This window comes from Bombina bombina, chromosome 3 (genome assembly GCF_027579735.1).
Source record: "Bombina bombina isolate aBomBom1 chromosome 3, aBomBom1.pri, whole genome shotgun sequence".
NCBI classification, from domain to species: Eukaryota; Metazoa; Chordata; class Amphibia; order Anura; family Bombinatoridae; genus Bombina; species Bombina bombina.
The window spans coordinates 297,642,924-297,660,031 of NC_069501.1; the positions used below are offsets into that span (position 1 = coordinate 297,642,924).

General features: G+C 37.6%; 1 protein-coding gene across 3 annotated transcripts in view; it reads right to left on the bottom strand.

The window, feature by feature from the left end:
- The window catches only part of PHEX (phosphate regulating endopeptidase X-linked), a 564,226-nt gene that overhangs the window by 147,746 nt on the left and 399,372 nt on the right, over window positions 1-17,108 (bottom strand). For all 3 annotated transcript variants that reach the window (XM_053706372.1, XM_053706371.1, XM_053706373.1), the window contains one exon: window positions 3,402-3,460. In XM_053706372.1, the coding sequence (XP_053562347.1) occupies window positions 3,402-3,460 (59 nt within the window). The remainder of the gene's footprint in view (window positions 1-3,401; window positions 3,461-17,108) is intronic.

Sequence of the window (17,108 nt, forward strand, 5' to 3'; positions counted from 1 at the left end):
GACGGATCGGTGATACCTGGATGGTGAATACAAGGTAGGAAGATCTTCAGGGGATTAGTGTTAGGTTTATTTAAGGGGGGTTTGGGTTAGATTAGGGGTATGTGGGTGGTGGGTTGTAATGTTGGGGGGGGGGGTATTGTATGTTTTTTTTTACAGGCAAAAGAGCTGAACTTCTTGGGGCATGCCCCGCAAAGGGCCCTGTTCAGGGCTGGTAAGGTAAAAGAGCTTGTAACTTTTTTAATTTAGAATAGGGTAGGGAATTTTTTATTTTGGGCGGCTTTGTTATTTTATTAGGGGGCTTAGAGTAGTTGTAATATTTTTCTTATGTTTGTAAATATTTTTTTATTTTCTGTAACTTAGTTCTTTTTTATTTTTTGTACTTTAGCTAGTTTATTTAATTGTATTTATTTGTAGGAATTGTCTTTAATTAATTTATTGATAGTGTAGTGTTAGGTTAATTGTAGGTAATTGTAGGTAGTTTATTTAATTATTTTATTGATAGGGTAGTGTTAGGTTTAATTATATCTTAGGTTAGGATTTATTTTACAGGTAAATTTGTTATTATTTTAACTAGGTAACTATTAAATAGTTCTTAACTATTTAATAGCTATTTTACCTGGTTAAAATAATTACAAAGTTGCCTGTAAAATAAATATTAATCCTAAAATAGCTATAATATAATTATAATTTATATTGTAGCTATATTAGGATTTATTTTACAGGTAAGTATTTAGCTTTAAATAGGAATAATTTATTTAATAAGAGTTAATTTATTTCGTTAGATAAAAATTATATTTAACTTAGGGGGGTGTTAGTGTTAGGGTTAGACTTAGCTTTAGGGGTTAATCAATTTATTAGAATAGCGGTGATCTCCGGTCGGCAGATTAGGGGTTAATAATTGAAGGTAGGTGTCGGCGATGTTAGGGAGGGCAGATTAGGGGTTAATACTATTTATGATAGGGTTAGTGAGGCGGATTAGGGGTTAATAACTTTATTATAGTAGCGCTCAGGTCCGCTCGGCAGATTAGGGGTTAATAAGTGTAAGCAGGTGTCGGCGACGTTGAGGGGGGCAGATTAGGGGTTAATAAATATAATATAGGGGTCGGCGATGTTAGGGCAGCAGATTAGGGGTACATAGGGATAACGTAGGTGGCGGCGATTTGCGGTCGGAAGATTAGGGGTTAATTATTTTAAGTAGCTGGCGGCGACGTTGTGGGGGGCAAGTTAGGGGTTAATAAATGTAATACAGGGGTCGGCGGGGTTAGGGGCAGCAGATTAGGGGTACATAAGTATAACGTAGGTGGCGGTCGGCAGATTAGGGGTTAAAAATTTGAATCGAGTGGCGGCGGTGTGGGGGGACCTCGGTTTAGGGGTACATAGGTAGTTTATGGGTGTTAGTGTACTTTAGGGTACAGTAGTTAAGAGCTTTATGAACCGGCGTTAGCCAGAAAGCTCTTAACTCCTGCTATTTTCAGGCGGCTGGAATTTTGTCGTTAGAGCTCTAACGCTCACTTCAGAAACGACTCTAAATACCAGCGTTAGAAAGATCCCATTGAAAAGATAGGCTACGCAAATGGCGTAGGGGGATCTGCGGTATGGAAAAGTCGCGGCTGAAAAGTGAGCGTTAGACCCTTTAATCACTGACTCCAAATACCAGCGGGCGGCCAAAACCAGCGTTAGGAGCCTCTAACGCTGGTTTTGACGGCTACCGCCGAACTCCAAATCTAGGCCATAGGAAGGTCTCTACCCACCCCCGTTCCTCCTATTCAAGCTCGTTCACAAGTTTATGCCTGTCAAGTGATTTTCACCAACAACTGCAAACTGTGCATCCCCTTAACCGGCAAATAATGGTAAAGACTGTATTGCCTGTGCAACCTGATAATGCGCATGCTCCATAGGCCCCCAGTTTTGCCTGTCAATCAAAGATTGCGTGTCCGGACAGACAAGAAGCTGTGCGACCGATAAACAGGGGATTGGCCACAAGAAGGAGCTTGCAAAAATAAAATTAGAGTAGCAGTTATGGGCGGCCGGCGTATACTCCCTCAATGTTAGTTTAGCGACCTGTTTAGATAAGTTAGAAATATTTATTTATTAAGAAATTACTCTAGATTGTCTTAGATACATAAGGCATTTGGGGAAATACATTGAAAAATCCTACGTTTACTGTCCCTTTAAGGATTTCTAATGGTAATAAATGGAAATTAACTGTGACTAATCTAAATAATATAATTGGGCTCTTGAATTTTAATAGTTAAGATATTATTATATTAATAGCATATTTGCATCCTTATCATGTCTAGCAGGTGCTGCCTATATAACAAGCATATTAGTTTGTCCACTATCCCAGTGTGCAATATATTTTAGATAATAAAATGGATGGATAAATATTTTTATTGGATTATTTATCTGAACACTGATGCCGCTGTGTTTTGCAATAGCATGATTTGCATTGTTATTGTCCAGTAGAGTTTTTTAAGTGTAGTATACTAATTTACAATTAGAAACATATGGCTCTGTTTATGAAGCTACAAATGCAGTTTGGGGCCCTTGCTGTAAAGTATTCATGTGGGCCTGCAACTGCAAGGTAAGATGCAGTGATCATTTGCACTAGAGCTGTGGTGGACCTCATAAGGTTTGAAAGGACACCTTCATAGTCTCAGATGTCCGCCTTAAGCTGAAGTTCTACATTTTTGTTACACTTATAGTGCAAGTAGATAGTGTTTTTTGTCTAAAAAGTGTAAAAAAAAAAAGCTGATCTGTGTGGTTTTCTCCAGTTTTCCCCACTTATACATATTAATCTTATTGTTCAATTTGATAAAGGCTCATGTTATTTATCTGAAATGTGATACAGATTAAAGGAAAGAGAAATTTTATAGGGACATGAACCCCAAATTTTCTCTTTCTTAATTCAGAAAGAGCATGCAATTTTAAACAACTTTCCAATGTGCTCCTATCATCTAATTTGCTTCATTCTCATAATATCATTTTTTTAAAGCATATCTAAATAGACTCAGTAGCTGCACATAGATGCCTTGTGTGATTGGCTCATCCATGTGGGTTGCTATTTCTTCAAACAAAGGATGCCTAAAGAATAAAGCAAATTAGATAATACAAGTAAACAGGAATGTTGTTAAAAATTGTATTCTCTATCTGAATCATGAAATAAAAAATGTGGGTTTCCTGTCCCTTGAAGTCATTTGGTTGCTTATGTTTATTTATTAAATACACAATGTTCTCCACAAAAAATGTTGCCAACCGGGTGGAGACAGTGTAATAATTTGTAATATTATAACATGTTCTGAGCACTCTCTATAGTTTTTTTTAAATTTATTTATGTATTTATTTTTTAAGGCCAAACATTTATGAAAAGCGAATTATGAACAACAAGTTTCAATACTTACTAATTTGGTTGGTAGAAGCACTGTAGAAGGCATTGACGGTTGTAGGGCTAGTAAACCATCTGCAGTAAAAATATGAAAAGATATTGCATACTTTTAATTTCCAAATGTCAAAATACTGTTTTATTTATTTTTTATAAAGGTAACTATTCATATTTAGACCACAGAAGATGCTAAATAATTTGAAATCTATTAGGGTTTCATTATTTTATTATATTATACTATCTATAAAAGCAGGATCAAAGACAATAACAAATACTCAAAAAATTCAATCTCTTGGATAACTAGTTGGATTATTGATTTACTATATCTTAATTCACGCATAAATCCTTTAATATATGTATAATAAATGGCAAAACAATTATGTTGGTGTTAACGCTTTTACTAAAATATGAAAAATAAGGTATATTCCTGGTACAATTGTCTCCTAATGAAAATTCAATGTTTTCTTCACACTTGAATGAGAATTTAAACTCTGGAATTAATGCATTCTTTTTTTTTTTTTTTTTTTTTTTAAACTACATGATATAGAAAAATGCAATTAACTACACAGAGCCAAGTTGCAAAGGGTATTCAGTCCCAGACTTTTCTATATATAAACCACTCACAAAAACAATGATGCAGCTTTAGTGAAAACTTACAAGTACTTTATCATGTTTGTCCTTTCTGCAAAAGCTTTAACTATTAAAAAAAGACAAATACTTTCTAGCTGAATTATGTTTCAAACCTAGAAATTTGAACATAGGATGTATCTCCTGCACAATCTGGATGGTCTTTATTAGTTTTAGATTTTATTATGACATAACATAAAGAAATATTTACAGCAAATACATAGTTAAAACCTTTTATTATTAAAAACGAATACTGCATAAATATGATTTTTCATGTTTTCATCTACTTAACTGCAAAGGGCTCCAATGCACTTGTGTTTATATGTGTATATATGTTTGTAAATACTGTACACATATACACATATAAATACACAAATAAATATATACAGTGTATATATATATATATATATATATATATATATATATATATATATATACATAGACAATCGTATGCAAAAGTTTAGGCACCCCTGACAATTTCCATGATTTTCATTTATAAATAATTGTGAGTTTGGATCAGCAATTCCATTTGATCTATCAAATAACTGAAGGACACTGTAATATTTCAGTAGTGAAATTAGGTTTATTGGATCAACAGAAAATGTGCAATATGCATCAAAACGAAATTAGACTGGTGCATAAATTTGGGCACCCCAACAGAAATATTGCATCAATATTTAGTAGAGCCTCCTTTAGCAGAAATATCAGCCTCTAGACGCTTCCTATAGCCTGTAATGAGTGTCTGGGTTCTAAATGAAGGTATTTTGGCCCTATCATCCTTGCAAAACATCATCCAGTTCAGTTAGGTTTGATGGTTGCCGAGCATGGACAGCCCACTTCAAATCAGCCCACAGATTTTCAATGATATTCAGGTCTGGGGACTGGGATGGCCATTCCAGAACATTGTACTTGTTCCTCTGCATAAATGCCAGAGTAGATTTTGAGTAGTGTTTTGGGTCGTTTTCTTGTTGAAATATCCAGCCACAGCGCAACTTCAACTTTGTGACTGATTCATCAACATTATTCTCAAGAATCTGCTGATATTTAGTGGAATCCATGCGACCCTCAACTTTAACAAGATTCCCAGTACTGGCCCTGGCCACACAGCCCCACAGCATGATGAACATCAACTAAAGTTTACTGTGGGTAGCAAGTGTTTGTCTTGGAACGCAGTGTTCTTTTGCCACCATGGATAATGCCCCTTGTTATGACCAAATAACTCAATCTTTGTTTCATCAGTCCACAGCACCTTCTTCCAAAATGAAGCTGGCTTGTACAAATGTGCTTTTGCATACCTCAAGCGACTCTGTTTGTGGCGTTTATGAAGAAAAGGCTTCTTCCGCATCACTCTCTCATACAGCTTCTCCTTGTGCAAAGTGTGCTGAATGGTTGAACAATGCACAGTGACAGTGTAAGTCTTTGGAGATGGTCTGTGGGCTGTTTTTTACCATTCTCCCCATCCTTTGCCTTTGCCTCTCCGATATTTTACTTGGCTTGCCACTTCTGGCCTTAACAAGAACTGTGCCTGTGGTCTTCCATTTCCTCACTATGTTCCGCACAGTGGACACTGACAGCCTAAATCTCTGTGATAGCTTTTTGTAGCCTTCCCCTAAACCATAATGTTGAATAATCTTTGTTTTCAGGTCATTTGAGAGTTGTTTTGAGGCCCCCATGTTGCCACTCTTCAGAGGAGAGTCAAAGAGAACAACAACTTGCAAACTTCGTTTGGATGCATATTGCACATTTTCTGTTAATCCAATAAACCTAATTTCACTACTGAAATATTACTGTGTCCTTCAGCAATTTGATAGATCAGAAATGAAATTGCTGATCCAAACACCCAATTATTTATAAATGAAAATCATGGAAATGGTCAGGGGTGTCTAAACGTTTGCATACAAGTGTGTGTATATATATCTTTAGACATGTATATGTATGTATGTCTATGTTAAAGCCCTTTGCCTGCCTTTTTTTTCGAACACCTGAGCTCTCATATATTTGTGTGCAATATTTAAAAAAATATTTTTTTAGATAGTATTATGAGTCTAACTGTACTTTGTAATGTATTTTTGATGTGTTTTGTGCAAGTTTTTTGTTTCGCAAAACAGTTAACCAGAGCTCTGAAGTCACAGTAATCATTCTAGCGTAAATTGCGATTACACTAAAGTGATCTCATTTACTTTTAACTCCTAATTCCAGCGGTAAGCCCAACAAGCACAAACATCTGTGATAAACCCCTTATCGCTCACACGTAAGCGTTTGCACTACATTAGTAATCTGAGCTTAAGTGTCTATATAAAATGTGCTTATTATGGCATTTAAACTTAACGATGAGGGGGGGGGGCGGAGTTAGCCAGCCTAGGAGATGGCTGCTGTCTGACAGAGCTCTTAGGCCCCAACTAGGTGAAAATGTAACTGGCACTAGCCACCCTGCACTTTAAGACCAAACATTACTGGTCATGTCAACAGTTAAGATCAGGTACCGGAATGATTATACATTAAGCCGACAGCTGCAAGAGACTGCCCGATTTATAAGGCGCACGCTGTGTGCATGTAAGCATCACATCATAGACCTGGCTGAAACCTAACCAGAAATCACCGGAGACCGGAGCCACCGTCACCATAGGGCTATCAGAGAGATACCCCTCAAGCAACAAGCAAACTCACCTGCATACCGGTCTGATGTAATCCGGAGTGAGCCGCACCGGAAAATAGGGGCCGACACGGGCTGCAGCCTGAGCTGGAGTTCAGCTGCGCACATACAATTGTAAATGGCGTGTTAAGATCCGGCTGGAGCCTAACCAGAAGTCACCGGTGACCGGAGCCACCTTCACCGCAGGGCTATCAGATAGATACCCCTCAAGAAACAAACAAACTCACCTGCATACTGGTCAGATGTAACCCGGAGTGAGCCACACCGGAAAATAGGAGCCGACACGGGCCGCAGCCTGAGCTGGAGTTCAGATGCGCACTTTTATTTGTAAACGGCGTTAACGCTGCAGCAGAAGGAGACACCTAACTAAAGGGTAAGAGTGGCAAATTACATAAAGACACTGAGGCAATCAATATTGAATTAGCCATAATCGAGAGAATAAACCCTTTACCCACAACAGTTACTAAGATATCGCTTGCCAAACAGAGTTCAAAGCCTAATAGCCAGCCTTCAATCACACAAGCGCTTGTTCATTCCCTCATACTTGGGATTTTAGATCTGGGACTTTTATACACTACAATATAATACACTGCTCAGGTGGCCAAAACTTTTGATCTGAAGCCTTTTAATAAGCGACTGCAAATAGCAGCAAAAACTCAAAGAACTCCTCCAATCAACAATAGCCTTCCTGCCAGCTTATTAAAGAAACAGTGTGGTTGAAGAAACAATAGCCACGCAATTATGTCTCCCAAAAAAATAAATAAACCAGGCAAAACTGCCAAAACACTAAAGACATCTGCACACTCAGTCAGCAGCTTTTTTAAAGCATCTGAGGCTAAAAACTTAACTCCAACAGAAGAATCCATTCCAGACCCAAGGTCTGACCACAGCTCATCTGAATCTGATAGTGACCATATGTCAGAAAACATCACCATTCCCACAGCTCTTTTTAAAACAATCCCATCTAAAAAAGACTTTTCCTCTCTTATATCACAAGTCAAGCAATGCATCAAGGAGGAAATCTCAGACCTCAAAAAAGACATCTCTGACATAGGTCACAGAGTAGAATCACTCGAAAACAGCCAAGACATCCACTCAGAAGCTATCTCAGACCTCCAGGACACCATTCAGAAGCAAGACATAACTATCTCTGAACTAGAAGACAAGATAGACGATGTTGAAAATCGCAGCAGGCGACATAATATCAGGTTGCGAGGCATCCCTGAAACTATCCTCCCACCAGATATTGAACAATATCTTCAAGATTTCTTTAGTGCATTAAAAAAAGAGGAAAACCCCTCCAAAATCTCTATAGACAGAGCTCACAGAGCTTTACGCCCCAAACCTCTGGCTGGACAAGCACCAAGAGATATTATAGTTCGTATCACAAACTTTCAAGAAAAGGAAGAATTAATGAAACTGGCGAGAGAACAACAACCCATTAAGTATGAAAACATAGATATACAAATGTTTACTGATTTGTCTCAGAGAACTCTCACAAAAAGAAGGGAACTCAAACCGCTAACACAGTTATTGAGGAAACAAAACATCCTATACAGGTGGGGATTCCCCTTTCACCTGCTAATTCTATGGAAAGGAAGACGTATCACCTGCTCATCTACCAGAGACACTCCAGATATCTGCAAAGAATTAGATATACCAACCCCTCAAGTGGAAGAAAATGCCACATCCCAAGACAGACGCACAAGCCCAAGTAAACCAACTCCCCTACCACAAAGAAAAGAGTGGAACCAGGTCTCTCAAAAGAAACCCCGTAAACCTACACAACCTGCTTCTTCATCACCTGGGGACAAAGGATGACAACTTCTTGCTGCACACAAGAACACTTTTAGGCTGCGGCCGTCAGAGACTTCTTACTGCAAGTATTATCTACTTTCCGGTATACATGTGGCCCTCAGGCCCATAGAGTTGCTAATATATTAAAAAAAAAAAAAAAAAAATATATATAGAAAGAGTCTTAAAGGTTAAATGTTAACAGTTAACTGATGTTGACTTTGTTTTTTGTTGTTTTCACCTAGTCGGGAGATCTTTCTCCCTAGGACAGAAATATGTTGTTTAAATTTAAATCTGTGTTAAAAATATTATGTTTTAATATTTTTCTTATTTGCCTTTTTCTTTCTTTTTCTCTCTTCCCTCTACTTTACTGTCTTCTTCTAGAGCATAGGCCGTTAAATACAAACTCATTAATATACGAATGTGTTATTGCTTCTTAGATCTACCACTATCTATTTTCCATTATGACTAGTCACACACCACAAGACTTAAACATTTTCACGCAAAATGCCAAGGGACTCAATTGCCCAAACAAAAGAAGAATGGCCATATTAGACCTTCAAAAAAAGGGAGGACACATTCTAATGTTACAAGAGACCCACTTCAAAGGGAAAAATGTCCCCAAATATTTTTCTACACACTACCCTTTGCATTTCCACAGCACTAACCCGCACAAAAAAATCAACGGGGTTAGCATTTTAATCCACAAATCTATCCCCTTTGTTAAGACACATGCCATAGGGGACAAGGAAGGCAGATACTTATGTCTAAAGGGCCTCCTATATGGGAAACCAGTAACAATAATGAATATCTACACCCCAAACTCCCATCAAGATAGATTCTTAACCTCTGTTGTAGATTTACTCCTTAAAGAAGCAAAGGGATCCCTGATATTATCAGGGGATCTGAACCTCCCCCTAGACCCCACAGTTGATTGCTCAAATCCTACCACTAGAGCCAAAATCCCAAACCTCCATAATATATGGGGAAAATTCAAGCTTCTTGGCCTACATGATACATGGAGATACTTCAACCCACAAAAAACAGATTTCACCTTCTTCTCCCACCCCAACCGTAATTATTCTAGACTAGATTATATTTTAGTTGATCATCTAGTACTATCCCACACTATACATTCTTTCATCCACCATACAACATGGTCAGATCACTCCTTAGTAGTTTGCACTATAAAATGGCCAACAGCACCTTTAAGAGCCTTCCAGTGGAGACTGGAGGACTCATTATTACTAGATACAAAGCAGAAGAAGTTATTCTCAGAACATATAAGCTCATACTTCTCTATAAATAAGACACCAGATGTTAGTATGGCCACCCTTTGGGAAGCTCACAAGTGTACTATAAGAGGCGAGTTTATCAAAACGGCCGCCCAAATCAAAAGGAAAAATTGCGAGGAAATAAACCTTTTAGCCACAGAAATAGCAGACTTAGACTACAAACACAAATCTCACCCCTCTGACGCCAACATCCTAAGCCAATTGCAATCCAAAAGAGAAAAAATGAACCATCTCTTACATATCAAATCACAAAAACAACTCCTCCATATTCAGCAAAACTTCTATAGGGAAGGTAATAAATCAGGTAGACTCTTAGCTAGAGCATTAAAAAAACAACAGCAGAAAACTTATATTCACGCCTTAAAAAAGACAACAGGTACACAATTAGAAGACACAAAATCGATAGCTAAAGAGTTCAAAAACTTTTACCATAAACTTTATAATCTATTCCCACTCAGAGACCCTCAAAATCATACATGGCACTGTAATCAATATCTGGATAACCTACCCATCCCCAAGTTAGATCAGGACCAACGCACCCAACTAGACAGACCTATTCAGCCAACGGAAGTACTAGAGGCAATAAAACAAATAAAACAAAACAAGGCCCCGGGCCCTGATGGATTCACTGGGCTGTATTATAAAACTTTTGCTTCACTACTAGTACCACACTTAACATCCCTATTTAATTCCATACCAGAAAAACACCCATTTCCTGACACCATGTTACAAGCTAACATTTCAGTTATAGCTAAACCGGGTAAACCGTCAAACACCCCCGCACATTTTCGACCAATCTCTTTGTTAAATCTAGACCTCAAATTGTATGCGAAAATTCTAGCGGCCCGTATTAATCAAATTCTCCCCTCTATAATCCATCAGGACCAGGTGGGATTCGTCCCACGTAGAGAGGCAAAGGATAATACGGTTAAAGTCTTAAATTTATTGGAGTATATCACGCAGACCAAAACCCCGACTGTTTTCGTTTCGACAGATGCTGAGAAAGCTTTTGACCGACTGGACTGGACATACCTACGGACGACCCTACAACATTTCCACTTCCCAGACTCCTTCATTCAAAAAATCTTTGCTCTATATTCCAACCCCACAGCTCAGGTCAGAATAAATGGAGCCCTTTCGGAACCTTTTGAAATCCGAAACGGATCCAGACAAGGCTGCCCACTGTCACCACTTCTTTTTGTTTTATCCCTAGAACCCCTAGCTATCAAAATACGATTGAATAACCAAATTCAAGGAATTTCTATTGCCAATCAGACACATAAACTAGCCATATTCGCAGACGACATTCTCCTGACACTCACAAACCCCAAAATATCCCTCCAACAAGTGACTAATGAACTGACAAAATTTGGGACAGTATCAAATTTTTTGGTAAACATGTCCAAATCAGAATATCTCCCTATAAACTTATCTACTCATACCCTTTCTAACCTTAAATCTACTTGCCCCTTAAAACAACAGACAAAATATCTAAAATACCTTGGTATCCACATTACCCCAGTTATATCAGATCTACGTAAATACAATTATGGAAACCTAACCACAGAACTTTTAACTCTAACATCTCATTGGCTTCCTAAAAACATATCGTGGACAGGTAGAATACAAGCAACAAAAATGATCTTACTTCCAAAAGTGTTATACATCCTACAGACAGTCCCTATTCCAAACATACAAAAAGACTTAGCTCACATGCAAAGGATAATAAATGAATATATTTGGAGTCGTAGGCCTCCGCGGATTAACCGCAATACTCTCTTTAAACACCCAACAGAAGGAGGCTTAGGCGTTCCACATCTCCCATCTTATAAACTTTCCATATCTTTGCAGAGAATTCAGGAGTGGTTCCGATTTGACGCATCTAACTATAAAAGTTGGGTGAAAATAGAAACTGACCTTTCCTTTAACCACGACCTAAACACTGCATGCTGGAACCCTGCATACTTTAATAGATACACAATCTCAACATCTTCAATCTCCAATGAGACATGGGCTGATTGGAGACATATTTGTAGGGTACCAAATAAAATTTCCTCTAGATACTCACCCCTTACAACACTATTAAACAATCTGGAATTCAAACCTGGTAAAATCACAGATCATAACTCTCTCAAGCTTTCAAAAACACTCATACCCATGTATATTATCACAGATGCGGATAAATTTATCAAAGATAAGCCCCAGCTTGACTTAATAGAACACCCGTTCCTATCTTCATGGCTCCGCATACACCAGACGAGGCACTACATAATGTCACATAAATATAGAAAAGATCTAACCAGATCACCTACAGTATTTGAACAAATGTGTATAACAAAGGACGAGACAAAAGGAGTCATCTCCAAAATATATAAGATTATCTTAACACACACCTTTCAGGGACTCCCTACATACACTAAAAGATGGGATAACGAGTTGCAACAAACTACCCCAGCAAAAACATGGTTACACAGATTTTCTACCCTTCTACACTCCGGTCATTCCGCCCAAGCAAAAGAAACCAATATTAAATTAATGATGCGGTGGTATCTAACACCAGCCAGAATCAAATATATATATTCACAAGCCTCAGGTTCATGCTGGAGGGGATGCCCGGAGGAAGGTCATTTATCCCATATTTGGTGGAGTTGCGATCATATTAAACCTTATTGGTCTGATATTTTCTCAAATATCAACAAAATATTAAATACCCAATTAACACCTAGCCCAGAAATTATAATGCTGAGACAACAGCCAGCAATCACATGTAAAATAAGACTACATCTATACCACATCTTGCTAAATGCAGCTAACCAGATAATACCAAGAAAATGGAAAACGGCAGTAGTGCCTACCACACTAGAATGGATAGAATTAGTCAACAGAAACTTGCTATTAGAAAGATTCTATTACCTCAAACTAGATCAGCTTTCATTACACCAGGATATGATGTTTCTGTGGGAATCATTTAGGTATAGAAAATAAGTTATTCAAGCAAGCCCACGTGTAAACATGTAGGATTAATGAGGAAAACATTCTCAAACTTTCTTGACTGACCTATGCTCTTATTCTCTTCTTATTTCTTATCTTCTTTCTCTTTTCTTTCTCTTTTCCCTCTATGTAATCTCAGTTTAATTTCCATAAGACAATTGATAAGATTTAGTATTCTTACTAGAAATAAAAAGAACTAGATTTCTGGAGTCCTCCCTCAACCGAAAGTTGGAAGGCTCTTATACCACATACATCATCCTAGATTTCATGAGCCTACCACTACCACAGCGATACTGTGAAGAGAATATTAAGCACGGGACAATTCAGAAAGACTTTAAGTAATATGTTTTGCATCATATTGTAACAATTACCTACTCTTGTGTAGGAACTTTGTAATGGTTTTCTTCTTTGTCTTATTGTTAAAGTTTTATGATAAACTTAAATAAAAATAATATATATAAACTTAACGATGAGAGGTGGCAAAATTATATATATGAATCATTTAAAGTGGAAGTTAAGAGACCTGATAACTCTGAAGTTAAGGGATAGATTCACACAAGTGAAGGTTAAATGAGAGTTTAATTATTTATATTAAAGAAAAATTGATTCCACAACCTTTTTAATGAACAATGCCCCAAAGGGAAGATATTTCACAGGTGCCTGTACAATCTGGGATGAAGGCTCGGTCTACATTTATGCCTCAATTATCATTGGTCTCTTGTGTACAGGCATTTGCTGAATTTGTTTAAAAAAATTTGGAGAAGGATTTTTTTACTGGGGTTGTTTCAGACAATTTAACAAGGAGTGAAAGGGCAACTCTTAAAAACCTGATGTCACGTAAAGAGTTGGTCAAAAAAACCTTCTGATAAAGGAGGTTACCTGGTAGTTATGGATCAGGCATCATATGTGAAAGAAGCATTGAGACAACTGCAGAATACTCACCAATATGAGTTGGTGAATAGAGCAGGATTTGCTAAATCTTGTAATGATTTAAACTTTATGTTGCATGATGCAACAGTCAAAGGTTTAATATCTAAGCAGGAACATGATGCATTATTTTGCAGGTTTCTGGTGGTTCCTATGGTTTACTGGTTACCCAAGGTACAGAAGAACATGGAGCATCCTCATGGTTGCCCGATTATTTTGGGAATTGGGGGTCCTACTGAGGACATCAGTAAATATGTGGACCTCTTTTTACATCCTTTTGTTAGAACATCAACAACTTTTGCACTATATACCTCTAATGTATTAAGAAAGATTGATAACATAGTTTTGAAACCTGAGACACTCATGATCTCCCCTGATGTTGAATCACTCTATTCCTCAATCCCCCATAATGTGGACTTGAGGGCTGCCGGATCTTTTCTAGATACTAGAGGTCCCACCTTTGCTGAGCATACCAACTTGATATTGGAATTTTTAAAATTTGTGGTGGAACATAACATTTTTTCTTTTGATGGTAAACTTTACCATCAGTTGAAGGGCACAGCTATGGGTGCCACTTGCTCTTCCACATATGCATGCTTCCATCTTGGTATGTGGGAGATGAGGGTGGTTTTTTCAAAATATGATCTATGGGTTGATCCGCATGTGGCCATGGTACTGAATGTCAATTAGTATAATTTGTTCCTCACTTTGAAATATAGCCAAGAAAGTATTGCATTTTTAGATTTGAGAATCAGCAAATATGAGACATCCCTGAAAACTGAGGTTTTCAGAAAGAACACATTGATGAACTGCCTTCTTCATGCTAACAGTTATAATCAGACTAGCCTTAAAGCAGGTATTCCTGATGGACAGTTTCTTCAATTAAGAAGAAATTGCTCAACTGAAGTTAGGTTCGAAGAACAGGCATTAGGGCTATCATACAGATTTCATAAGAGAGGGTACTCCAATAGAGCTATCTTTCTGCATGGCATAGGGCAAGAAATACCACATGGCACTGTTTTTTGTACCCAGATAGGGACCCATATAAACCACAACCTGTGAGGTTAATTACACAGTTTAACTATCAGTGGTGTAGGATAAAGGTTGTGCTTGGAAGATTCTGGCATCTTTTGAAGTTGAATGCTGGAGTTTCCAGGTACATCACAGATTATTCATCTGTGACAGCACAAAGGACACGTAATCTATGGGATAAATTGGTAAAAAGTGAGTTATTTCTTGCACCAACTAATGAGATGGGGCTACAAAGAAATCCACAGTTGGCTGGCTACTCCACCCTGTGGGAGGTGTGTGTATTGCCCCATGTTGGGAAAGTGAGCTGGTTCTCTGTGAATGGTTTGAATACATTTGGATTAGACAGAGGATTAAATGCAAGACAAAGGGGGTTATTTACCTGCTATATTTAAAATGCCCCAAATTTTATGTTGGGAAAATGAATAGCAACTTTAAATCTAGAATTCATGAACACAGGAATGCCATTAAGGATGGTAATAAGTCTAGCAGGGTAACCATTCATTTTAAGTATTGCCACAATTGTGATATCAACAGCTTCACTATAATTGGTATTGAACATGGTTCAGTAGGAAGAAGAGGTGGGAATCTGGACAAAAATTTATTACAGCGAGAAACTTGGTGGATTCTAACTTTAAATACTCTGACCACAAATGTACTTAATGAGAAAGTGGAGTATTCATGCTTTCTGTAATGAGATCTGTCCTTATTCTGAATGCTGCAATTAGCTTTTGTGGCATAGCAATTTATGTTGATAATAACCTTAATTATATGTATGATGCTTAATAATGGGTCAATACATTTTCATCTGTAAACATATATAGGTTGTACATCATTGATGATAACATAATATACTGTGCTATTGTCACCTGCTATGTATTCAACACTCTTGATTAGATGTTCATGTGAATTCATGTGATTCTATATATTGTCACTTGCCACCATTTCCTATGTACGGCTTCTTGTTGGTGATAAGTTAAGCATGTTAATAAAATGCCATCTGTAATTATAGGATGGAGGGCGAGGATAATGATTGGATTGAGTCATCGTAGAGGGAGGAGTATATTGTATAAAGAATTTCATTGGAGTCATGATTTACAGATCGGAAGATGCCCGTGCTGTCTGTGGGATGGGACTAAAGTGTCATCAGCGGTTATGCTTTTGAGGAACTTTGAATCCATGCTTGTTTGCAGCTGAAGGAGAGATCCGGTGTTCTTGTTGTTTCAGGAAGGTTTTTGGTACGCTCTGTGAGCTTTTTTGAGACAGTGGGGCACCTTTTGGCATTTATTACGATAAGAGGTACTGGTTAAGCTACTGCCCAGGTTTGAGTTTTGGTGACCAGTTTTTCTTATACGTTTATGCTCATGGTTATACCCCTAGGTTTCTTTGTGTAGCAGTGATACCTTCATACACCCAGTTGCCTGTTTACAGCCTCTACTCTGGCCTTTTGACAAAGGACACTAGTTTGCAATATTTATTGATGGAACTTGCTTTCGTTCATGGTGGCCTGGAATCCTGAAGATTTGTACTAAGTTTGGAAATTGGACTGGATTACCTGCATTCCTCTCGTGCATGCATTTTCTCCTTATCTGCAGATAAGTCCAATTTACTTCTATTATCCAATTTGCATCATTCCCATGGTATTCTGTGTTGAAGAGATACCTAGGTATGCATCTGGAGTCCTACATGGCAGGAAATAGTGCTCCCTGGTAGTTATGGATCAGGCATCATATGTGAAGGAAGCATTGAGACAACTACAGAATACTCACCAATATGAGTTGGTGAATAGAGCAGGATTTGCTAAATCTTGTAATGAATTAAACTTTATGTTGCATGATACAACAGTCAAAGGTTTAATATCTAAGCAGGAACATGATGCATTATTTTACAGGTTTCTGGTGGTTCCTATGTTTTACTGGTTACCCAAGGTACATAAGAACTTGAAGCATCCTCATTGTCGCAAGATTATTTTGGGAATTGGGGCTCCTACTGAGGGCATCAGTAAATATGTGGACCTGTTTTTACAAAAAGGGAAAAATACCCAGGAGCGCTCGCATAAAGCTGAAGTGTAACTGTATTGGATAGTATATGACTCTAAAATGTAACACATTTATTACAAAGAGAATGGAAGCTGACAACTACCGTACAGCAATAAAAATTGAATATGGGTATTTAAATTAAAATGTAATTTATTAGTATCAGTAGTTGAAGACAGATAAAAATGTAACTGCGGACAAACGCAGAAAATTAACCACAGATGTCTATTAGTACAGTACAAATTTAATCAATATCCTCAACAATGAAGCTATCAAACTATTAAAAAAGATATAAGATCACACAAAAGAAAAGGAAAACACAATAAAGGTCGACTTTAAGAGAAAAAAAAAAAAACACAATTCATAAAAATCAG